The 25,822-nt window shown below is 37.7% G+C and overlaps 2 protein-coding genes across 2 annotated transcripts; one reads left to right on the top strand and one right to left on the bottom strand.

Annotated features, from left to right (window-relative positions):
* Positions 1-7,973: 7,973 nt before the first annotated feature.
* LOC101744611 (DNA-directed RNA polymerases I, II, and III subunit RPABC3) lies at positions 7,974-11,154 on the bottom strand. Its single transcript, XM_004926420.3, has 2 exons — positions 10,059-11,154; positions 7,974-8,191 (listed from the first exon to the last, which is right to left on the bottom strand). Exons 1-2 carry the CDS (start codon positions 10,349-10,351, stop codon positions 8,032-8,034), a joined length of 453 nt encoding a protein of 150 aa, XP_004926477.1. The 5' UTR covers positions 10,352-11,154; the 3' UTR covers positions 7,974-8,031.
* A 54-nt stretch (positions 11,155-11,208) lies between these two features.
* LOC101744752 (H/ACA ribonucleoprotein complex subunit 4) lies at positions 11,209-17,445 on the top strand. Its single transcript, XM_004926421.5, has 2 exons — positions 11,209-12,852; positions 14,060-17,445. Exons 1-2 carry the CDS (start codon positions 11,447-11,449, stop codon positions 14,184-14,186), a joined length of 1,533 nt encoding a protein of 510 aa, XP_004926478.2. The 5' UTR covers positions 11,209-11,446; the 3' UTR covers positions 14,187-17,445.
* Positions 17,446-25,822: the final 8,377 nt, after the last annotated feature.

Below are 25,822 nucleotides of genomic sequence, written 5' to 3' on the forward strand. Positions count from 1 at the left end.
ACTGAATGGATTTTTATGAAACTTTATAATAATCTTACACATCAGAATAATAATACATAGGCTGTAATTTATAAAGATATAGTGTGAATTACTCAAAATATAACAATAAGGGTCAAGTAAGTAGGAAAAAATTTGCAATCAATTAATAAATTAAATGTTCCCGAAACTAAGCGAGGGCGGATCGCTAATATCAAGATAAGATTTATAGAATAATAATAAAAAGAATAAAACAGATATGTATCATATTTCTACACTATGGCGTATTTTGAGAATCAGCGCCTTTACAAAAGACATTGAAAAAATCGTAAAACTTTCATTACAATATAAAATCCTACGGAGTTTTGTTGTGTGCTGAGAATTATGGTAATTATTGATGGAATGGGTATGGAAATTTGAAGTCGTCGTGGCCTAAAGGATAAGACGTCCGGTGCATTCGTGTTGAGCGACGCACCGGTGTTCGAATCCCGCAGGCGGGTACCAATTTTACTAATACGTACTCAAAAAATGTTCGCGATTGACTTCCACGGTGAAGGAATAACATTGTGTAATAAAAACCCGCAAAAATTTGCATAATTACTGGTGGTAGGACCTCTTGTGAGTCCGCACGGGTAGGAACACCGCCCTGCCTATTTCTGCCGTGAAGCAGTAATGAGTTTCGGTTTGAAGGGCAGGACAGCCGTTTTACCGTTAAAAGTGAGGCCTTACAGAATCTATAAAGTATACTTAATAAAATAATATAATAATAAATAATTATACTTACGTTAAAATTTCATTAAACATTTTGTTTTTTTTTTTCTAACATAGCCCCAACTATTGTCTTTTAGACAAGTAAAGTAAAAAAATATTCGAATTTGATAAAATGGAAACTAAAATTCAAAGTCCCCAAAACTATTTTGAAGCTTTTGCTTACCTACGGAGCCGAAACGTGGACACTGACTGTGCGACTAGTCCACCTTTTTTTTTTTTTTTTTCTCGGGGGGAAATCCTCATGGACTACCTTCGCCTAGGGAAAAGCGAAGGGGCGTGCCGGACTCCTACCGGCTAAAACCACCCCGGTGTCCACCCACACGTGCGCGCAGGGCCGCGGGAATCCAAAATTCTTCCGCAGACGACTAGTCCACCTAGACCAACTAAAAGTACTCAGCGAGCTATGGAGAGAGCTATGCTCGGTTTGTCATTGCGAGACCGAATACGCGATGAGGTCATTCGGGCAAAAACCAAAGTGATCGATATAGCTCGCAGAGTTAGTAAGCTAAAGTGGCAGTGGGCTGGTCACATATGTCGCAGAACCGATAACCATTGGGGTAGACGTGTTCTGGAGTGGAGACCGCGAACCGGCAAACGTAGTGTGGGACGCCCTCCTGCTAGATGGAGCGACGACCTGCGCAAGGCAGCTGGCAGTAACTGGACAAGGGCGGATCCAGCTTTGGCGCCAGGAGGGGGTCACATAGTCAAATTTAGATACGTTCGTTCCCAAACGTTTGCCATTATACAAAGTTATTATATTATATTAAATTAATTAAATATTGAAGGTATGTAGTTACATAAAATCTGTATGGTGACAAAATATATAAATAAAATCATTATATTCAATTAGTGGTCCACCTAACGGCCTGGCCACGGGGATCGGCGGTGCGAACAGCGAAGCGGTGGGCGAGGCGACCATTCGCGCAGCACCGTTTGCAGGCCACGGGTACTCACGTTCGCCGCCGCGACTAGTAAGGAAGTCCGACAGCGAAATGTCTATATCGAAATTATCTCGATATTGCTTACAAATTAATAGTTTTTTGGTTCAGGACCTATTATTTGGAAAAGATTGTGAAGTACATGATTTGAATAAGAATCGGAGTATACCTATAGATGGAGAATTCCACAAGAAGTACGAGAAATACTTTGGGTGGCTAGACTTCCAAATAGCTGGTCTAGCTAGTATTTCAGCTATTTTATTTTTTTATTGCTTAGATGGGTGGACGAGCTCACAGCCCACCTTGTGTTAAGTGGTTACTGGAGCCCATAGACATCCACAACGTAAATGCGCCACCCACCTTGAGATATAAGTTCTAAGGTCTCAAGTATAGTTATAATGGCTGCCTCACCCTTCAAACCGAAACGCATTACTACTTCACGGCAGAAATAGGCAGGGTGGTAGTACCCACCCGTGTAGACTCACAAGAGGTCCTACCACCAGTAATTACGCAAATTATTATTTTGAAGATTTCATTTTTATCACACGATGTTATTCCTTCACCGTGGAAATCAATCGTGAACGTTGAGTGTTGTTGAGTACGTATTTCATTACAAAAATTGGTACCCGCCTGATATTCGAACACCGGTGCATCGCTCAACACGATTGCACCGGACGTCCGTTAGGCCACGACGACTTTAAAAATATAAAATAAAAAATAAATAAAAAATATAAAAATGTCGGCGTTAATTTTTCGCGGCGAAAACAACTAAACTCATTTAATCACTGCACTATTCGCCGCGACTACCGCTCGACTCCGTGGCTCGCGCCGTCCGTATTCATGCATTTGTTTTGCTCGCCCGCCGCATCGCGCGATTCGCTCGGTACATTTCGCCGGTCGCTTCGCCGGTCGCTTCGCCGGTCGCCGGTGCGCGTGGCTTGTTAGGTACATTTCTATCAAGGGCGGATCCAGCTTTGGTGCCAGGAGGGGGTCACATAGTCATGGTCAAGTCAAGAACTTATAATTTAATTTTGATAACAATAGATACAAGTAAAAAGTAGGTATTTTATTATAAGCACATTAAAGGTATAAGCACATTAAAGGTATAAGCACATTAAAGGTATAAGCACATTAAAGGTATAAAGAAATTTTAGTTTTTTAACTTAGAACTATGTTATGATATGTTGAAGTTTAGTCGTTCCGATTCCGATTGAGGTTAGGATTCAATTTGAGGTTAGGCCTAGCTAGACGTTACGTAGTCGACAAGCGCGCGCGAGTGCGGCGCGGTAAAATTCAAATTTTCGATGCGTTCGTTCCCAAACATTTGCCATCATACAAAGTTATTATATTATATTAAATTAATTAAGGAGCAATATAAGGAGCAACAATATACCTAGTCTTGCCATAAATACTGAAACATGGAAAAAAAAAAAATTCCTTTGCAAATAACATTTATTACTTTTACAGTGTGTTAGTTTAATACATAATTATAAAACAATTTAAAGTACAAAAAGCTTATTCGAAGTGGTCTCCATTGGCTGCAATACAGTCCTTTAAACGTTGAGGCCAGTTATCAATAGAAGCACGCACTCTTTCCATGGGAAAAATTTTCACTGCTAATCGTGCGGATTGTTTTAGGGACTCCAAATTATCATGGCGTTTAGAGCAAGCCGTACTCTCTAAAACTGACCATAAATCATAATCCAGCGGATTAAGATCGGGACTAGACGACGGTCAGTCTTCAGCTCTGATGAAGTTCGAAACGTTCGTTTCCAACCAAGACTGCGTAGACCGAGCTTTATGACCTGGCGCCGAGTCTTGCTGGAAGGACCATTCTTGATTATTCAACATGGTGTTGTTAAGGGGCTTCACTACCTTCTCAAGAATCGTATCTTGATACACTTGTGCCGATGGTTTTGATACCTTTTTCACAAAAGTATGGCTCAGCCACTCTTTGATAGCTAATACCCCACCAAACATCACTGAAGTCGGATAGTGCCTACGTTGCACTCTGTCGACTAATTGGGAAGCTTCCTTAGAGCTTTGAGCATAAATACGGTCATTTTGTTTGTTAAAATGTTGCTCAATTGTAAAAAATTTCTGATCCGTAAACAAAACTTTTCTATGAAGTGAAAATTTTTTCGGTGGCGTGAGTGAACCAGAACAAATTGCCAACATGTTCAAGGAACGCTTCTTTGTAAAATCTACTTTAGGACTCGCTGGGTCGGTGCTTGATATTGAGCACGGCAGGGAAATTGGAGTGGCATTTACGTCTAAGGATGTTAAAAAGACAATTAGGTCAATGTCACGTGGTAAGTCTCCGGGACATGACGGGCTTAGCATTGAGCACCTGCGTTATGCGGGCGTGCACATCTCTAGGGTTCTCTCAATGCTGTATAACATTTGTGTGGGTCATAGTTATTTGCCAAGGGAAATGATACGAACAGTAGTTGTACCAATAGCTAAAAATAAGACTGGAGACCTTGCAGATAGCAGTAACTATAGGCCTATCTCACTAGCTACTGTTATATCCAAAGTGTTGGACAGCATGCTTAACTTTAAACTAAATAAATATGTAAATCTTCATGATAACCAATTCGGATTCCGTTCAGGTTTGTCGACAGAGAGTGCAATCTTAAGTCTTAAGCATGCTGTCAAATACTACACGCGGCGAGGAACACCTGTTTATGCCTGCTTTCTTGATCTGTCCAAGGCGTTTGATTTGGTTTCCTATGACCTCTTGTGGAAAAAGTTGGAAAATATTAAACTACCCACGGAAATAAATAACATTCTAAAGTTTTGGTATGGGAACCAGATCAACAATGTGCGATGGGCTGGGGCTTTGTCTCTTCCGTATAGGTTGGAGTGCGGGGTGAGACAAGGCGGGTTGAGTTCGCCTACGCTCTTCAACCTGTATATGAACGAGCTGATCGGCGAGCTCAGTAGGACCAGGATTGGTTGTTTCATAGACGGGGTGTGCGTAAACAACATCAGCTACGCAGACGATATGGTGCTGCTGAGCGCGTCTATCTGTGGCCTAAGGCAACTTGTTTCTTTGTGTGAGGGATACGCCAAATCACACGGTTTGGTGTACAACTGTAAAAAGTCGGAGATCATGGTCTTTGAGACCAGGGGTGGGACGCATGATAAAATACCTCCCGTAGTACTCAACGGAACGCCATTGACAAGAGTTTATAAATTTAAATATCTCGGCCATGTGTTGACCCCTGATCTCAAAGATGATGAAGATATTGAACGAGAGCGGAGAGCGTTGTCGGTTAGAGCAAACATGATAGCTCGCAGGTTTGCACGGTGTTCACTTAAAGTCAAGGTCACCCTCTTTAGGGCCTACTGTACTAACTTTTACACGTGCAGCTTGTGGGCTGGATATACTCAAAGATCGTACAATGCTCTCCGTGTTCAATACAATAACGCGTTTAGGGTGCTGGTGGTGCTGCCCCGCTTTTGTAGCGCATCAGGGATGTTTGCAGACGCGCACATAGATTGTTTCTACGCTACCATGCGTAAGAGGTGTGCATCTCTGGTAAACAGAGTGAGGGCCAGCTCCAACAGTATCCTGAGCATGATCGCAAGCAGGCTGGACTGTATATACATGGGTCGCTGTGGTGCCATCTCCCATGGGGTGGTACCACAGTAATTCATTGTGATGTAAATATAACTACTAACATAGGTCTGTCTTATTAACAATTTATATGAGTCATGGATACTTGAAATAAAAACATTATTATTATTATTATTATGACCTCCCTTTGCGTACCGTTTCAGTAGTTGTTTCGATTTTACCACCCTATTCTCTTTTAAATTATCAGTTAAGAAATGACCACTAGGTCTCTTATAGGCTGCAAGACTTAAGTCATCTTTTAAAATACGCGACATGGTTCTAGGTGCTATCTTCATCTCCCGAGATAAAATCTTTTGCTTTCGGACAGGATTTCTTCGAATTATTTCCCTTACTGCTTTGACCACCTTTTTCGTACGAACACTACGTGGACGGCTAGATATTTTTCTGTCACAAACAGAGGAGGTCTCATTGCACCTATTAATAGCCCGGTACACAAACATTTTACTAATACCAAGCGTATGGAGAGTTTTAAAAATTGCATTTGGCTCCATACCTACTTTGCGTAATGCAATCACAGCGATTCGGTTTTCTTTATCACCCCACTCCATTTTAATATCGCAAAATATTGTACAATGTATTGGCGCCAAAATGAGAAAACTCAATGAGCAATCATATAAAAATGACAGATTCCAAATTCGAATGTAATATTTTGTTTATTTTTAATTGTAACAGTATTTATGGCCAGACTAAGTATTGTCCTTAAATTATTATGTTCAATATGTGGTCCACCTAGGTCCTGGAACCAGCTCAGGGGGGGGTCATGACCCCCATGACCCCCCCCCTGGATCCGCCCTTGATTTCTATGCGCTTGTTTTAGTCGCTAGACGCTTCGCCGTTCGCACCGCGCGAATATTCGCATCGGCGAATGTCCCGTGGCCAGGCTGTAAGTCCTGGAACCAGCTCAGGGGTGGTCATTACCCCCATGACCCCCCCCTTGGATCCGCCATTGTAACTGGATGCGTAGAACCGAAGATCGGGTTCAGTGGCGAGCTTTGGGGGAGGCCCATGTCAAGCAGTGTACTGCCGCAGGCTGATGATGATGAAAACTATTTTAGAAAGTACCTCGTTTTAGACCGTTTCTCTGAATACAATCACTTAAAATCCCGAATGCTGCCCTTCTTGTATTGTGTAAAAGAGTGAAAGAGCTCACGGCCCATTTAGTGTTAGGTGGCTACCGAAGCCCATGGGCATCAGCAAAGTAAATACCTTAAGACGTGAGTTCTAGTCTCACTTCTATCATAGATAAAACACATAAATTAGTTATAGAAGCAACTTAAGCTCTCAACAAAACTGTTTAAGGGCGTCGCCCACTAGGTGGCTTCGCTTCGATTGTAGACGGCAGTAACATATTACCTAATTTTCAGAAACCACAAATTGATAAAATTTATTCAATTTGTCTATAACAAATAAAGACTTGTACGGTTTTTTATTTTCTGTTTTTAGTTATACAGTAATTAAATGCCTTAACTTTAACAACATATAAGCTTAGGAGCGTGCGCTACAAGATGTCACTAGTTTCCATACAAACAAAATATTTGTCTTAATGTATCACAGTTTCAGAGCCCTGACTTTTATAGTACAACAGCTCAGGATATAACGTATGATGATCGAAATGGGTGATAGAGGAATTATCAGCAGTAGACTTTGCTACTCACAATCGCACAAGACCATCATACTCACTAAGTCGGCTATTTCCGTTTCTCGTAGATGCGATCAATTTTTCCAGTAGAATCTCAAGCAAGCCATGTTTTGATACTCCATTGTGTTTTAAAATAGCCCGAACAAATTCGACTTTAAAATTTTTTGACAACAGCGCCATCTATCAAAATTTGTTAAATTATTAGGCTTTTCTAGCACAAGACAAAAGTGTGCCACAAACTGCTTATATTATTCTTCCATAATAGATGGCGTTAATTTTGAAAATGTTTTTGACAATCTCATCAACTGTGGTATGTACTATGTAGTCAATAGAAGAATTGTATATTTTAAATTATTAAATCAACCCTATTTCTGCATACAATAAATTTAAATCAATATTATGATTCGATGATCAACTTCAATGTTTTTTATATATTTTTATTTTGCTGCGAACATTTCCTGGAGGTTCAACTATTTTTTGCTACCTATTAAATAATAGATGGCGCTAAAATATATAAAATAAAAAACCTTTTTGTTGATACGAAACTTAATAAGCTCTTTTCAGGATTCTTAAAGCACTATAATTATTATAATCAATACTCAATAAACATTAAATTTATTGTATACACATTACATATACACTCACGAGAGCAATATTTAACTGGATTACACTTTTATTAGCTTGAACTGTATACTATTTATAATTTTCAACGTAATTTCCACAGACTTCAAAACGTCTTGACAATTTGCAAATGAATTACAGACAGATGGTATACAATGAATTTATTACATTGAGTTAATACACAGCCGCTTATACAAGGTAGGAGAAAATCGTCTCGTCTTTATTGTTTTAAATTATAAGCATTGTACATTCCATTGTTCTTAGAGCGAGTTAATAACTTCTTGATCACGTAAAAGTTAACTCAAATTTGTATGGAGTTGGAACAGGGTCCCTTCGTTTGCCGCTAGGGGCGCTGTTCTCCATCAGAAAAAAAAAAACAAAAACATGCTTAAAAATATACAAATTTATTTCTTAGAGTTAATTTTACAAATAATATAATAGAACTAAAACGCTAATTTCTTCATCAACAAATACATGTGCTGGTCAACTTCGAAGCCGTGCAAGTTGTTCGCGTCCCCTTGCAGCCGCATCAGGAGGCCACCGAACGAGACGTAGGCCGCTAATCTGGATGCCGGCTCCATCGCTGCCTCGTCACCTTCTATCCTGGAATAAGAAGAGCACTTGTATTGTTGAATAGATATGGACTTTTTAATACGCTTTTATTACTAGTGGTAGGACCTCTATTACTGGTGGTAGGACCTCTTGTAAGTCCGCACGGGTAGGTACCACCGCCCCGGTTATTTCTGCCGTGAAGCAGTAATGCGTTTCGGTTTGAAGGGTGGGGCAGCCGTTGTAACTATACTGAGAATATAGAACTTATATCTCAAGGTATGTGGCGCATTTATATTGTAGATGTCTATGGGCTCCAGTAACCACTTAACACCAGGTGGGCTGTGGGCTCGTCCACAAACCTAAGCAATAAAAAAAAAAATTGCTTAATTTTTTTATTCTTTCCTATGCTGATAGCCTTGAGAGGCTATATCAGCTTCCCCCTAACGTGTAGTGAGCTCACGGGGCTCAAACCGGAGTGCTGCTAACACTGGCCCTAGCAAGAGCAGTGCTACGCAGAATCTACCACCGGATCGGAAACACGACAGGCTGAGAAGATCCGGCGAGAAACTCAGTGGGCTGTGTCTATGGGTTAATTTGCTCGTCGAGCCCTTCATCGCAAGCGACGGGTTCGACACATTGATAAAAAGGACTCCAATATGTAGGTATAGAACTGAACATATTTTGAAAATTTGTCATCAAATGGACAAATAAAAAAGTAAAATAGACCTTATCACAACTATGCCTAAAGACTTTTTTTACTATGTCACCTAGGAATGTATCCTCTATAATCCGATATATATAAATTACCATTCCATATTCACGGTTTCTGAAGAGCTTTCACTGTACACTCAATTGCATTAAATACAACAATTATTAGTCCAACAATGATTACTTTGCAGTAGTTCCAATGGAATACTTTTCCACTGATATCAGCCAGACTACTTCAGGGACAAGAATATATTTAATTTTTGATACAGGAGCATAAATAGTAACACAAACAGTATATCATTGTTTTTGCTTAACTAAACATAACCTTAACTAAACGTAACCCAGTTGAGTTTGCGTTAAATTTGTAATTGAGAACTAATTAATCATTTGGCAGCTATTTCAAATTAGGAGTTGCTTTTAGTCCTATTGGCTATCTGTAGATTTTCATATCTGGTGGGTACATCAAATCACAAATCGAACACTGTATTCTCATACTAAGGGATGAAATTTGCCAGTGTTCAAATCGCATAGGTAAGTATGAATGGTAGGCAATGAAATATCACAAATGGATAAATTTTGTGAGTTTTTAAATTGATCACAAATGGCCATAGTACACCGGGAGAGTGGGCAGCTCTGTTCGGTTTTCTGATATCCTGCTAAAGGTCACAGGAATCTGCTGGATGCAGGCTCCACAGGACCAGCCATTGAGGTGAGTCATGGGAAAGGTCTGTGTTCTGACGTTTGTGGGCTGACGATGATGACGAAACCCACAAAATTTATGATTTATTTGATTCCAGGTGGTGGTGGTACCTCATATTGTAGGAAGGTGCCACTCTGCCTATGTACAAAACTCATAATACTGTTAAATTGGTTTATATAGACTTTATAACCACATAGATATTACAAGTGTTCATCATCATCACCATCACCATCATCATTAGCCCAAGGCGTCCCCTGCTGGGCATGGGCGTCTCCCAATCCACACCACTGAGCCGTTTTCGGCTCTCATCCACTTCAACATCAAATTGAGGAGCTAATGTGACAGGTAGCTTCATTATAAGGAAAGATTTCCACTGAGGACATGATTTTGCTCGGTAGTTCGACGTTCCGAATATGATCGTTAGGAAATTGTATAATTGCTAACTGCATCTGTAAAATATCTTCTGTTGTACGATACCTGCCGCTACAACACCTTTATGTTAGAACTAACCTGTATACTTTTCCGGACATGACATATTCGAAACTATCTGCTCGATTTCCTTCGGTTTCCAGAGGGTTCCATTCTCCGCCGTCAGGGTATCCGTTTTCCCTCAACGTCGTGGCCAAAACTAGACGAAACTTTTCGCCTAGTTGCATTGGATATATCCAAGAATTAATGTCCAATATTAAATCCATTTTGAATGACTCCGATTCGCAATGCAATCGGCTGACTCTGTCGAACTTTTTGCCCTCCGGATCCATGTCTTTGACGTTGAAAATGTCCTCGAATAGCACGCCCGCCATGATCAAGTTTTATCCTGTGAATTTATTTTACTAAAACAATATCAACAACGGACAGTATGAGAAAGAAGCACGCTGACTCTGTTGCTGTTTGAAATTTTACGGCACTAAAAATACTATATAGGTCTATGTAAAAAAAACATTGATAATAAATGTCAATGTCAAGTGTGACTTTTTTTTGAAGTATAGGTACTGAATATTTGGATACTTTGACGGAATATCTCACACTGAAAAAAAGAATCCCATTTTACCTATATTATATATTTGGACTACTTAGATTTGTTTTTACTAGTTAGTTCCTATTTAAAGTGAGAGTGAAAGAAGTTGATAAGGATTTGGTGGAAGGACAAGATGTTAAATAGTTTTTATTTTTTTGGGTCTACCATAATCTCTGTTGGACTTTAAGCAAATTCCCAACTATGAAATTGATGGATTTCTGTTGGACGGTTAAGATTTTGAGGGGATTGGGTTCTGTCTTTAAATTATTCCATTGTACGTTCCTTGTCGATAATAATATAGTTTTTTGTTACAAAAATTCGGCGGCATAGTTTTAGTTCTCTTTGCCTATCTAATGATAAATAGGCCAAGACAATGTACGAAATTTAGGAGTTGAATAAATGTATATTTCGGTCTACGTTTAAGTTCCATTTTCTCTTTAATATTTTTAGTGTAAGTAGTGACTACGATATTTCGTGGCATTTTTTGGAAATCGTTTTTGTTTTTAAGTGTCAAAAACTAACAAAATATTATTAAAATTATCAATAATAAACGAAAAAGTATAAAACTTCAGTCCAATAAAAATATTACATGTTTATGTTCTGCTTTAAGGTTAAAAAAATTAACAAGTATCCGAATTATTTTCTGTTTTAATGTTGGCACAACGAGCTTTGCACGTTGGCGCCATCTGACCATAATCATACGCAAACAAATCTGAAGCTAACCTCAACCGAATCGCACGTGCTATATGGCCGAGCATTGTGTTATATTTTCAAAGTTCTTTCAATAAACAGTGCCCGATTATAGGGCATTGTTTACCCAAGTGATTGCGTCGATCGCCTAAAATTAAGAGTAAGAAAAGATACGTGTTAATTCATCAAAATGACGGAGGTACTGCAGCCCGGTAACGACACACTTTCAGAGAAGAAAAAGAAAAAAAACAAGGATGGTGTTTCGTTGGGAGCTTTTCAGACAATTGGCGACTTCAAAATCGAACCTTCGGAGAGCGTGAAGAAGCTGGACACCGCTTACTGGCCTTTGTTGTTGAAAAACTTCGATCGCTTAAATGTGCGCACTAACCATTACACGCCGCTACCATTCGGCAACTCGCCTTTAAAACGCCCCATCTCTGATTACGTCAAATCTGGCTTCATCAACGTCGACAAACCGAGCAACCCCAGCTCCCACGAAGTAGTTTCATGGATAAAACGTATTTTAAAAGTCGAAAAGACTGGTCATTCGGGCACGCTCGATCCGAAAGTTACGGGTTGCCTTATCGTTTGCATAGACCGCGCCACGAGACTCGTCAAATCACAACAGAACGCTGGCAAAGAGTATGTAGCCGTTTTCAACTTGCATTCAGCCGTAGAGAATATTCAAAAAGTCACACAGGGCTTGGAGAAGCTGCGTGGAGCTCTATTCCAGAGGCCCCCGCTTATATCGGCCGTGAAGCGACAACTGCGTGTCAGGACGGTGTACGACAGTAAACTCCTGGATTTCGACCAGGACAAGAATATTGGGGTGTTCTGGGTTAGTTGCGAGGCTGGATCGTATATCCGGACGATGTGTGTGCATTTAGGTCTGATGCTTGGCGTCGGAGGTCAGATGATCGAACTCAGACGAGTACGGTCCGGCATTCAGGGCGAGAAGGAAGGCATGGTCACGATGCACGACATCCTAGATGCACAATGGTCGTATGAAAACCACAAAGACGAGACTTATCTTCGTCGAGTAATCAAACCTCTGGAAGGCCTCCTGATTGCTCACAAAAGGATATTTATCAAAGACAGCGCTGTTAATGCTGTTTGCTACGGAGCCAAAGTGCTGTTACCAGGTATTTTAAGATACGAAGACGGCATCGAAGTTGACCAAGAAATCGTAATAGTCACCACTAAAGGTGAGGCAGTAGCGTTGGCCGTTGCTCTGATGACCACGTCTACGATGGCCTCATGCGATCATGGTGTAGCCGCGAAACTCAAGCGTGTCATAATGGAACGAGACACGTACCCCAGAAAATGGGGTCTCGGACCGAAAGCCTCACAGAAAAAAATCCTCATACAACAAGGGAAACTTGACAAATATGGCAAACCAAATGAGAACACACCAAAAGAATGGTTAAACAGTTACGTCAACTATAATGTTAAGAAAGAACCGGAGAATGGTGACGGTGTCGAGGAAGGCAGCAGAAAGCGAACGGCAAGCACAGCTAACGCAGAAGATCCCGATGTCTCCATAGAGGTGAAGCAGGAAAAGAAGAAGAAGAAGAAAAAGAGAGATAGTGAAGCCCCGTAAGTACTGGTTCTTTGCATTTTGATTATTTGTAGTGGAATTCAGACAATTATCGTGTCTGGTTTCAAGGATTTGTTATTACAAACTAAGTGAGAATTTTTTTTTTATTGCTTAGATATGGTTGGCCGAGCTCACAGCCCACCTGGTGTTAAGTGGTTACTGGAGCCCATAGACATCCACAACGTAAATGCGCCATCCACCTTGAGATATAAGTTCTAAGGTCTCAATATACAACGGCTGCCCTGCCTCTCAAACCGAAATGCATTACTGCTTCACGGCAGAAATAGGCAGGGTGCTGGTACCTATCTGTGCAGACTTACAAGAGGTCCTACTACCAGTAATTACGCAAATTATAATAAATGATGTCTGGATAGTGAGAATTACTGTGGCAGTACTATGCTTTATTTTTATGTGTTTATTTATTTGGGAAACAGTCCAAAACAAACAATATGTTACAAATAGGCAAACAAACAAACTCCACACAGTGTCCACTGTCAACATCAGATATGATTGTAGAAAGAACAATGAAAAAAGAAATTTATAAAATTAAGATTACAAAAAAACAACACAATGTTCACATTCACATGATTCATCTTCTCGCATTAAAACTGTATAATCTCAAAACTTACTAATTTTACAGGAGAGTGTTAGACATGTGCTATTTTTAATATTAATCATCTTTGCAGAAAAAATGTTACATTATCTGTCTTTTAAAGTAAGATAAAATTATGTATTAATTTTGATAATAGTAGTCAAAATATAGGTAAACTAAAGAAAAAAAACGAAACTATGCTCTTTTGACAGTATTTATGAGAAAAATACTGGTGATACCGAATGATTCCGTAATTAACTCAATTTCGAATATTTTTGGAAATTGTACACTTCTAATGCGAAAAGACGATATATATTTTAAACCTTACTAATACACATTGGAGCTAATGCCTCTCAAAAATATTCCAAAATTACATTTCTATATGCTACAAGTGATAAACGAAATATGCTATAAGATCTGGATGAACTTTTTCTTTTATTGCATATGTGGGTGCTGGAAAATTCATTAAAAACTATTTCTGTCTGTCCTCAAGCTTTCCCTTCTAGTCATATGCAGAACAAATATACTTGTTTGTACGATTACAAAGCCCTAGCTTATTGTGCTTTATTTATACACATTTCTACACAATCTATTCAATTTCTTCATAATTCCAGTGCCGAAGCAGACGCCACTATGGACACATCGGAGTCACCAGAGACAGCAGAACAACCAGCAGATGATTCTGTGCGCAAAGAGAAGAAAAAGAAAAAGAAGAAAGATAAACAAGAGGTTGATGAATGAATTTGATGTTGCAAAACAAACAGTTTGTAGATTTTAAACTGAGTTACGTTTAGATTTGAAAGACAACATTGTACAGCTTATATTAAGAAATTGCGTTTTTTGAATTCGACATACATTTATCAGTGATACAATAATCGGATATATAAATGTAAAAAGTTGGAGATTTCATATTGAATTAACAGAAACAAGATTAATGAAATAAGTATTATATTCGTAGCAGAAGGTATTTTCACAAAATTAAATGTAATTAATCTAATTTGTAATTAGAGAAAAAAAATTCCCACCATCTCTTATCAATAATATGTATGGAAATTTAAAAACAAAACTGCTATGTTAAGTATATCAAATTTATTGGTAAAATGGTACCCTTTATTGGAAAAATTTTGAAAACTAAACACAAAACTGGATTATTCAAAAAGTATCTAAAGTGAACATTTAATAACAAGGCAAGTTTAGGCAACTAGGAAAAATACTGATTACCTTCAAATTTAATTAAATTTCAATATGGCTGCTTTTCACGAGGGCCTTGACCTTGTCTCTCAGCTGATTCTGACAATTTGGTTACATTGTGTGTTGTCAAGAAACTTCAATAATAGTAATTTTAATTTTGAATATTAACTTCAAATCAAACTAAACTTTATGTTTTATTTTACTGAAATAGTTTCTTTACACACTAAGAATATTAAGTGTAATTACGAAGTAACATGTACCCATAAATATGTCATAAGAAATGGACATGGTATTAATTGAGAATGGTTCTCTTTTAAGCGTAAAAAATATAAGTAAATTCAAATTTTGATGTAGTTCCGTTTGGAATGGACAAATGTCTATGGCGTTTACAATATTTTAACTTTAGCAATATGTTACATTGTGATTTAGCACGTAAACTACTTAAAAAATACTGTTTTTTGAAGTTATACTTTTTAAGGCGCGTTATGAAAAATTGATGAGAGTGAAATTTTACGATGCGCGCGCACCGTGACACAAAATTAACAGAATGAAGTTGTCCACTAAATCGCTCATTACAATACAACCGACGTAACTTGGCGAGTCTGAATATAGCCGCAGGTGAACTTTCCGAACCGTACCGAGAATTACCGAATTTATACGATGTCAAGAAAAGGGATGTCAAATATGCGTGTTTGAGGATGTTGTTTAATCGATTTTTTTCAAATTGATTAAAATTTAAATAAAAAAAAAAAAATAAATTTAATAAAAATAAAGTAAATCTTCTTACGCGCGTACATAAGTACACGCACCCTTTTATATGTCTAATCTATTGTGTCAAAGAGAGTCTTAAACATTGTCAAAGAATATATGAGTCGTCTATTATCAAAGGTGGCAATCATTTGGACAAAAATTTTTTATTGATATGTCAATACAGATTGATTTGAATATAATCGTCTCCTTCAAAGAATACGGTTCAAAACCTGCATTAAATAAAGGTTAATAGTTAACCTATTATTATCTAAGATGTCGTTCCGAAGAGTTTTGTGACTGCCAATGGAATACAAAGTCAATAATTCGTTTTTCTGATTTACCAATCATTGTCCAAAAGTCAGATTGCCGGCTTTGATAATAGTCGACTCATATATTCTAATCCACATTTAATTGAGTAGTTAGTAATCTTTGACACTATTGTTGTGTTACAGATCCAATTTGATAATCCTATGCGTGTTCTAGCCACACACAACTCGACAAAATCTTTTGTGATTTTTTTTATATGAATATGCATTACATAAATAGAGTATGCATGTATAATAATAACTCCCAACTGCTCCAGACTCTCTTTTAACCGAGCTGAAATCATTTGCCTCAAAAAAAAAGGTTAGTCATTTCCGTTCTAAAACTCCAATCCATAAAATTGCAGAACTCAATGCTCAAATTGCTAAAGTTAAAATTTTGTAATTTGTCGTCGTTTATTAAAACATTGTACATTGTTAAGATAGTTTATAAGATTAGTTCATAAGTGGTACGAATGAATAATGAGGAATGATGTTTTTTTTTTTCAAAATAAAAGTCCCTAACAACTCTTTTGTATTTTTTAGTGCTTAAACTTAGATTCAGAAACAAAAACCTCAAAATACATATAGAAAATTATTGAACGATAAAACAATTTAAATTAATAGGAAAACTGGCATCTTTCAATGCAGTTCTTGTCCATGTCTAATAACCAATTTTTGAATTATTTTGATAATTTAATACATTTTCTTGATAATCTATCCTTTATGTTGCCATAAATTCAGTCTATTTGCCAAGCAATAGATCGTAATGGCTAGGCCATGTTTGGCGATAGGATAGTCTGTGGTGTTTTTGTCCCAATAAAAAAATAACTTAACATTGCATTTATGATACGGGTGTAAATATATTTTATTATTTTTCAATAATAATAAGCCTTTCCCAACAATAAAGGCACAATGGTAGATATAATAGTTTTTATAAGTATATATTATATACATAAATCTATGCGACTGTATTTAGTTAAGATTTATAAAAATAAAATTAGATTATAGGTTATACGCGGGTTTGCGTGTAAAATCTATTTTGCAAAATTCTGATCGCTTCGCATGCCGACAATTTTTTAATTAGGTGTCGTAAGCTTAAAACTAAAATAAAATGCACTATATTTTATATAATTATATTGTTCCTTTGTTTTAGAATTAGTTTTTTTTTTAATCATTTTGAGCTGGTGAAATTTAGATTAGAATTTTAAATGTCATTGACGTATTTAAGTCTTTGATTGAAAATGCTTACCCCTCGTAGAATATGTAACACTAACTAATCTAACCATAGATGAGACATATTATTATATAGACAGCATAACACTGGTGGAAGATAAAACGTATTTACGACTTTGCGTCTCACTCAGTCGTTCGTGACCTTGGAAGTAGTAAAGAAAAGAAAGATAAGATAAATAAAATTACTTTACGGCTCATTCAAACGCCTGTGACCACAAAAACTGAAGAAAAAAACCCCGGAAATACCTAATTTAAAATGACAATAAAAAACAAGAGGTTAAACCGTGAAGTTGTATTAAAAAAAGCATTTAAGCTTAAGTTCAAGTGAAGTTCTAAAAGTCTAAATATAAATTTTAAATCCAATATAAATCCAATTATTTGAGGGTTTGAGACCTCTTGGAGTCAATAAGGTATTTAGTTTTGTCAGATGGTAAGTAAAATATCATCTTGAGTTTATATTTGTAAGTACGTAATGGAAGAAGATTTTTGTGACATTGAAATAAACTATTTTTAAGGAAAAATTTGTTTTATTCTGGGATTTGATTTGACAAGTATTTTTTAAAGATAGTTTATGACTACGCCAGTCTGTACAGACGGTATATACAGGGTGTCCCGTAAATTAACTATTTACAACTAATCTGGATATTACACCAGTCCCTCACATGCGCACGAATACGCAAACCCACAAGTGTAGGACGACATTTGCGAATGATTATGCAAAGTTTTCGCTGCATTCGTGGTTTTCCAAGCTGTGTCGTTTTTTTAACAGACATCAAAGCGCGCGAACCTCGAACCTTCGCGTAGCCTCCCACACATTCGCTTGCCCAGTTGCGCCGACGATTGCGAAGGTGACGGACGTATACTATACGCCATTTTCATAGTTCGTGACGTCTACTGTGTAGCGTATCTTCATCAAAAGAAATCCCATAAAAACAGCATGGCTGTTAATGATATCTGGTAAATAGTTAAAAACTCTTTTTCTCTTCAATGTTCTATTGACGAATTAAAAAGAAGGAGAAATTCGTGAGACATTCATAAACAAGTGTAGGAGGAAGCGCAAACGGGTTCGCAAATTGAGTATGCGAACCCATTTGCACAGCCGCTAGGTTTGCGAATGAATGTTTCACGGCCCTTCACATGCGCGCAAGCATTCGTACAATGTACGAATATTTGCGCGCATGTCAGTGGCCGGCATTAATTTTGAACAGTGATGGGCAAAAAGTAATCAGATTAATAATTACAAATTACAGTTACATTGTAATTGGTAATTGAGATACTTTGTAACAGGTTACTTAAGTAACTGATTACAGCGAGTACTTATTGTAATCAGTTATAAAGTAATTCAATTATAAGTTAACCTAATTACATTAACTGTAACAGATTACTTATGTATTTGAAACAAATTACTTATAATTACTGATAATTGATCACATAACTATTCTGTTATGTTTTGTTAGGTAACCTTACAAAAAATGTCCTACTAATAACTTTTATGACAAACGCAAAAATGAAACACATTTATATACTTTTTTTTATAATCTTTTATCATTTTACGTTATTTTTTTTAAATTAATCATTGGCAGATTAAATTAAACAACATTATTTTGCTGATTTATAATTTAAATTACTTTTAATAGGACTCTTTTTTCAAACATTTCGTCTGACAGGTGGTTGGTTGGCTTTCGGAAAATTAATGATAGTAGCGTACGAAAACAAAAAAAAGTCGAAAAGAAAAAGCAGTCGTCCCCCACTCCGCACACCTTCCTTTCTAGTTCACTATGAAGTGAGCCTTACCTATTTATTTTTATTGAAGTACATAAAACCTACCTATCTAAAAAATCGATGTATGATATATATAAATATGTGTTTTTATTACAAGTGTTATATTCAAAGTAATTACGATTTACGATGTAATTGATTACTATGTAATTAGGTTAGATTGTAATTTAGTTATATTGCAATTAAATACATTGTATTCAATTACTTTCACATCCAAAGTAATTCTAATTACAATGTAATTGATTACTATATAATCAGATTACATTGTAATTAAATTATTTTGTAGTTTAATTACTAATTAGATTAAAAAAGTAACTAGTTACGCCCATCACTGATTTTGAAGTCGTAGGGTTGTCAATAAAATATTTTTTTGTTTAGATTTTCCTATCAAATTTTGTACTGGGCCAACGAATATCAAAAGGGGAATCTATATATGTATTATTGTGTATGGCTTAAAATTATCGGATAAATAAATGAATTATTATAATTTTTAATAAAAAAAAAAACTTTGTATAATGTTATCAATTAGTAGATAATAGAAATATCAGCTTACCTCTTAGAGAAACAAGGTCAGAAACGGTGAAATTTTCTTTTAAATGATGATTATCATTAGTCGTTGCACTGCTCTATAGAGATTCCCCGCCATGAGAAACCTCATAATGGACCGCTTAAATAAACTATTGAACAGAGGCATCACTGAATCAAATTTCCCCAAACAAGCTATTGAACAGAGGCCTCACTGAATCACATGTCCCCAAACAAACTATTGAACAGAAGCATCACTGAATCAGATGTCCCCAAACAAGCTATTGAACAGAGGCCTCACTGAATCACATGTCCCCAAACAAACTATGGAACAGAAGCATCACTGAATCGCATGTCCCCAAGCAAGTTATTGGACAGAAGTATCACTGAATCACATGTCCCCAAATAAACAACCGGACAGAAGCATCACTGAATCACATGTCCCCAAACAAACTATTGAACAGAGGCATCACTGAATCACTTGTCCCCAAACAAACGATTGAACAGAAGCATCACTGAATCACTTGTCCCCAAACAAACTATTGAACAGAAGCATCACTGAATCACATGTCCCCAAACAAACTATTGAACAGAAGCATCACTGAACCATATGTCCCCAAACAAACTATTGAACAGAGGCATCACTGAATCAGATATCCCCAAACAAGCTATTGAACAGAGGCCTCACTGAATCACTTGTCCCCAAACAAACTATTGAACAGAAGCATCACTGAATCACATGTCCCCAAACAAACTATTGAACAGAGGCATCACTGAATCACATGTCCCCAAACAAACTATTGAACAGAGGCATCACTGAATCACTTGTCCCCAAACAAACTATTGAACAGAGGCATCACTGAATCAGATATCCCCAAACAAGCTATTGAACAGAGGCCTCACTGAATCACTTGTCCCCAAACAAACTATTGAACAGAAGCATCACTGAATCACATGTCCCCAAACAAACTATTGAACAGAAGCATCACTGAATCACATGTCCCCAAACAAGCTATAGGACAGAAGCATCACTGAATCGCATATCTCCAAGCAAGTTATTGGACAGAAGTATCACTGAATCACATGTCCCCAAACAAACAATTGGACAGAAGCATCACTGAATTGCATGTCCCCAAAACAGGCTATTGGACAGAGGCATCACTGAATCACATGTCCCCAAACAAGCTATTGGACAGAAGCATCACTGAATCGCATGTCCCCAAATAAGCTATTGGACAGAAGCATCACCGAATTGTATGTACCCAAACAAACTATTGATCAGAAGCAGCACTGAATGATGATGGCCAAGGTTTTGAGTTTTGAATGCAGTATTATAGTCCTTGAAAAATATAAAACCTTGGTATACGACCATAAATGAGGTAGTTATAAGCAATTTAGTGCCGCTGCTGCGCTACTTTCGTTTACTGTGGAACAATTCATTAGTGAAGTACTGAGTAGACCAGTAGAAATATGGATGTCAAAACATCCACATCATAAATATAGGCATGTTATAAAACAACAATTTTCTGGCAGTATTGGTTTCATAGATACTCTTGGATAGGATATTTGAAATAAAATTTGAAAGGACAATGCCCAAAAGTGGGCTAACTTTATGTTTAAACTTTTTGTACTTGAAAAACTATGCCTTATTTTTTCACGTTGTTTAGTTTATGTATCAACATTTCTTTCACCCTGGCATTGTTTTACAAAAAAATAAATTACTTATTTGATAACACCCCAAAACTGAGTGCCATAGTTTTTAAATTCGCCAATAGGCAAAGGGCTTAGCCCGTGCAGCCTTATAGTAAAACTATATGCTGCCAAACGAAAGAGTTGCTTTAACTTGAACAACAAATAATAAAAAATTGCTAATGGTTATAATTCACAGACTTTTTAGTTTATTTTTGATCAATTCAATATTTATATATTGTAATAATAATTATTACTTTATATAATTATTTTTAGATATTAATGATTCCATTAGTAAAAATCTCAATGGCCTACCATTACTCTATTCTTATTATATATGATCAGAGAGTTTTGGCAGCAACCCGAGTGAAGCGTCACTTGAAGTTTTATTTTAATGTTTTTTTAATAGTTTATTGTGATGTTTAATATATAAATTGGGTGTTGTTTTATGTATTAAACGTCAATAATCGTTGTTCACGATTATTGAGGCATTGGAATAAGACTGTGGCTAACATAGCAGTGACTGTTTTTTTTCAAGATAGAAGGTCTGCGGAAATTCACGCTCACTCAATGTGCTATTCATCGAGTTGACGTCAAAACTCCCAAAATGCAATAAAAAGAGATACACCGGGTTTTTATTGACATTAAAAAAATATAGGCTGTATAAGCTACGCTCTTTGCCTAATTATTGGCGAATTTAAAAACAACAACAACAATATCGTTGCCGGCTTCCGGATTTTCATTTTATCTTAATTTTATTATTATTATTATTATGATAAAATAATAATAAAATGTACGTAAGGGCTTATTTCTAGCAACGTTAACCACAATTAACTTATTTAATACTGTAAATAATGATGAGAGCGATTATTGATTTCGAAGAAAACAATTAACAACTTAATTTTAGCTGCAGAAAAAAACAGATTTCTCTTAAACCTGAGTGAGAATATAAAAATCGTTTTCTGAATATGAAACGATATTTCTTTGTCTATCAAATTAAGTTAAAACCATCATTGCGCGACAACTTTTTTTAGCGGCCCAAACGCCCATAGAAAATGGGCATTGTCCTTTGAATTGATTTCGTATTCTAGATGCTTGAACCGTTGCTTGATTATTCCGTCTTGATCTGCGTACGATATTGTGAATATTGGAGTCTACAAACTGGGAAATAAACTGCTGAAAATCTGCATCTCTGTCTCAATCTCTTTCTCTTATAATATTGTGTAACAGGCACGCCTTTATAATCAACGTCGCGTGCTTTTTGTTTGCCTTTAAGCTTTTCGTAAAAATACGAAATGTATTAGTTAGAATACCAAACGCGTACTGAATTGTGACTCTTGCCCGGGATAATCTTTTGTCGAAAATGATTTATTCCGCATTTAAACCACCCGGTGGATAAGGGCGCATCAAATATTTTTTAAGCCAATTAACCAATTAACACGTATGGTAAATTGAGATTTGAACCTGGTAATTTCTGTGAATGTTGAACCTATTTTCTATTAATAATCTACTTATCGGGATAGTTCTTATATTCCTAATAAATAGTGTGGAATTCGCCAAGTTCTCTCCTTTTCTAACTGGGTGCGCTCCTATTCTTGATTGAATAATATCTTCAGCCAGCGAACGCACTTAATTCAAGGTAAAATCGTACCACTTTTGATAGGGACATTTGATAGGGCTCCCTAAATACGTGCACCTCTGACGCCGCCGCCGTTTAAGTGTATAATCTATGGCCGCCGTCGCTAATAGTTTAGCTAAACCCCAAAGTAATGAACATTTTCCAAATAAGATATGACCTAAAGGTCTCTGTCACCAGGTCATAAAATTAAAAAAAAAAAAAAAAAAATAGTTTAGCTAAGGCAATACCCCCGCAAATCACACCGCTCGCTGCGTCTCGCAACGCACCGCAAAACGCACTGCCGGCAGCTGTGGCCAGGCCCTTAGTCGACCGTAGATGCGCCACCGCGCGGCCTTGTTTACGTTTGGTATAATGGTAATGTTGCGTATAATATTATAACAATTTCGAATAAATATTGTTTAGTGCCAAAATGCACAAACACGATGAAAAATACTTCAAATAAATAATTTTCCTCCAAATAAAAAACATCATAATCGAAAACTAAGCCTACGAGTAGTAAGTACACTTTCCCAATGGAAGCACATCACAGCAAAACGAAATCCAAGCTTTAGCAATACTGAATTAGATTCAAGCTTCTCAGACTCAGACAAGCCCTCAAATATAAGTTCCTATACTTTTAGCGTTCGTACCGATGATATTGAGTCAAATAACGTTGAATTTAAAAAAGCGATGGAACGAATTTTAATAAATTTGAATTAAAAATAATGTAAGAAAAAATGATTTTATTGTAAAAAAGCGTGGAGTGCTTTTCAGGATATATCAAAATAACCCTTTTACTCTTAACTGTTCATAAAATATTTATAACTTTTTTTTTTATGATGCAAAGATTACTGGTGGCCCGGAGGCCTTTCCAGCTTCACCAAGACAGGTGGGCGAGCAAATGCTCAGCCAGGAGGGGTGGGATTTACTAACAACTGCCCGAGCGCCTCCGAAGGAGACCTTTTTTTTTTTTTTTTTTTTCCTGGTAGAGGGCCGAACCTCCTACGAGGTCCCCGCGCAAAAGGGGCGCGCGGGGTATGTGAAGGAGACCTAACAACTCAAGGGCAATTGCTTCGCGAATGAATCTACTACCGGATCGGGATCGCGACCCACTGAGAAGATCCGGCGAGAAACTCAGCGGGTTGATGCATGGGTTAGGTTGCACGTCGACCTCTTTGTCGAGTTCGACGAGTACGGTTACCGGGGCTCCTCAGCCTGCTCCTAGTGCTAGAGCTGAAGGTATCTAATGCAAGAGTTATTGGATCTGATGGATCCGTAAGCACGTGTCTAGGGCGACGACGGTGACTTGCTCTTGCGTGATCAGGATTCGGGGAGCAATCAGCGGCGGCAACGATAAGGCGATTATCATGACGCATAGCCTTATCGAAGTAACGTTCCGACACTGACTTCATGTGTTTGCGGATCGATTCGAGGCTCAGGTCGTCGTGTAAGTCGACGTTCCTCACGAACCACGGAGCTCCGACGGCTAACCTGCAAAAGCGGGATTGTAGGGACTGGAGGGTGTCTATGTGTGTGCGGGCCGCGTGAGCGAACACCGCACTCGCGTAAGTCATGACGGGCCTTATGCAAGTTTTGTAAAGTGTCACCTTGTTCCGAAGGGACATTTTACTACGCTTACAGATCATGAGATAGAGTCTGCCGAGAATAAATGCGGCACGGTCACAGACTGTTTTTATATGCGGGCGGAATGTCATGGATGCATCCAGGGTGACTCCCAGGTACTTGACCTTCCTGGCCCAGGGTAAAGGTTGGCCGAAGAGGGTGATCGGGGGTGTATTTATAACTACTGATACCATGCACCCCACGCTTTTTTTACAAATCATTTTCTCTTACACTATTTTTAATTCAAATTTATTAAAATTTATTTTCTATTTTTAGTTAGATTTTCTATAAAAGCATATTTTTTTAGTTTTTTTAAACTGATTTTTTATTTTTTTATTAATATTGGAGTGCCATCGGTCCTTAATAGGTATGCCAAACTTCGAGGTAATCCGATGTTTTGAAGGGGGTCAAAATCATGTTCAAAGATTCCGTTACATACATACTAACATACGTCTGAAGCTAATAAAAGCGTAATAAAAACATCTTTAAGGAGCACATGCAAAAGGGTGCTTTAATGCTGTCTGTAGAGAAACTAAATTATTCATAGGAATTCCTGCTCATTCCTATTTTTGTGTAATACACTTACTTTTTTTTCCTACCTAAGCTGATATCCTTGAGAGGCTATATCAGCGTCGCCTTAACTAGTAGGTGAGCTCACAGGGCTCAAACCTGGTGACGTTGCTAACACGAACCCTAGCAAGAGCAGTGCTTCGCAGAATCTACCACCGGATCGGAAACGCGACCCACTGAGAAGATCCGGCGAGGAACTTAGTGGGCTGTGTCTATTGGCTAATTTACTCGTCGAGCCCGAACGATGACCGGTGCTTGAAGTACCTAAAATCACCGTTAGTGGATCTGGAAGATCCGAAATGACGTGTTTGGGGCGACGTCGACTGCTTTCCATTATTTCCGCAGGATCGGGAATGTAGTTACTGGCGGCCACGATGAGGGGTTTTTTTTATTATTATTAATTTTTTTTTTATTGCTTAGATGGGTGGACGAGCTCACAGCCCACCTGGTGTTAAGTGGTTACTGGAGCCCATAGACATCCACAACGTAAATGCGCCACCCACCTTGAGATACAAGTTCTAAGGTCTCAAGTATAGTTACAACGGCTGCCCCACCCTTCAAACCGAAACGCATTACTGCTTCACGGCAGAAATAGGCAGGGTGGTGGTACCCACCCGCGCGGACTCGCAACAGGTCCTACCACCAGTAATTACGCAAATTATAATTTTTTGCGGGTTCTCGTGTCGTGCCGCTTTATAGAAGTGGTGCACTTACAATATTTCACAAGACGATCTCTGGATGAAGTTCTAGTAGGAACCTTAAGTAAAATACGTTGGCATGAACCAAACTCAACGCTTGCAGTTAATTATGGCCTCTTTCCTAGTACAGTTTCGAACTATTTCAATAAAGCCTTACCAAAAATTGCAGCATGTATGAAACAACCAATTATTTTTCCATCACCAAATGATGTCAGACAAAACTTGCCCATTGCTTTCAGACAGCGCTATCCCAAAGTGATTGCAATAATAGATTGTTTCGAAATTCAAATTGAGAAATCCAGCAATGCTACCCATCAAGCTCTAACGTGGTCCCAGTACAAGAACTGCAATACCATTAAGTATGTTCGGACGATCCGCGTGTACCTAACACGCGTC

Source organism: Bombyx mori, chromosome 24, assembly GCF_030269925.1.
Source record: "Bombyx mori chromosome 24, ASM3026992v2".
Classification (NCBI taxonomy): Eukaryota; Metazoa; Arthropoda; class Insecta; order Lepidoptera; family Bombycidae; genus Bombyx; species Bombyx mori.

Bases quoted from the DNA above. Each gene is read 5' to 3' on its own strand.
- LOC101744611 (XM_004926420.3), bottom strand. From the start codon at position 10,351: ATGGCGGGCGTGCTATTCGAGGACATTTTCAACGTCAAAGACATGGAT. The intron at 8,192-10,058 runs GTTAGTTCTAAC...TTCTTATTCCAG, and splicing joins ATGTCCGGAAAAGTATACAG to GATAGAAGGTGACGAGGCAG.
- LOC101744752 (XM_004926421.5), top strand. From the start codon at position 11,447: ATGACGGAGGTACTGCAGCCCGGTAACGACACACTTTCAGAGAAGAAA. The intron at 12,853-14,059 runs GTAAGTACTGGT...TCATAATTCCAG, and splicing joins AAGAGAGATAGTGAAGCCCC to TGCCGAAGCAGACGCCACTA.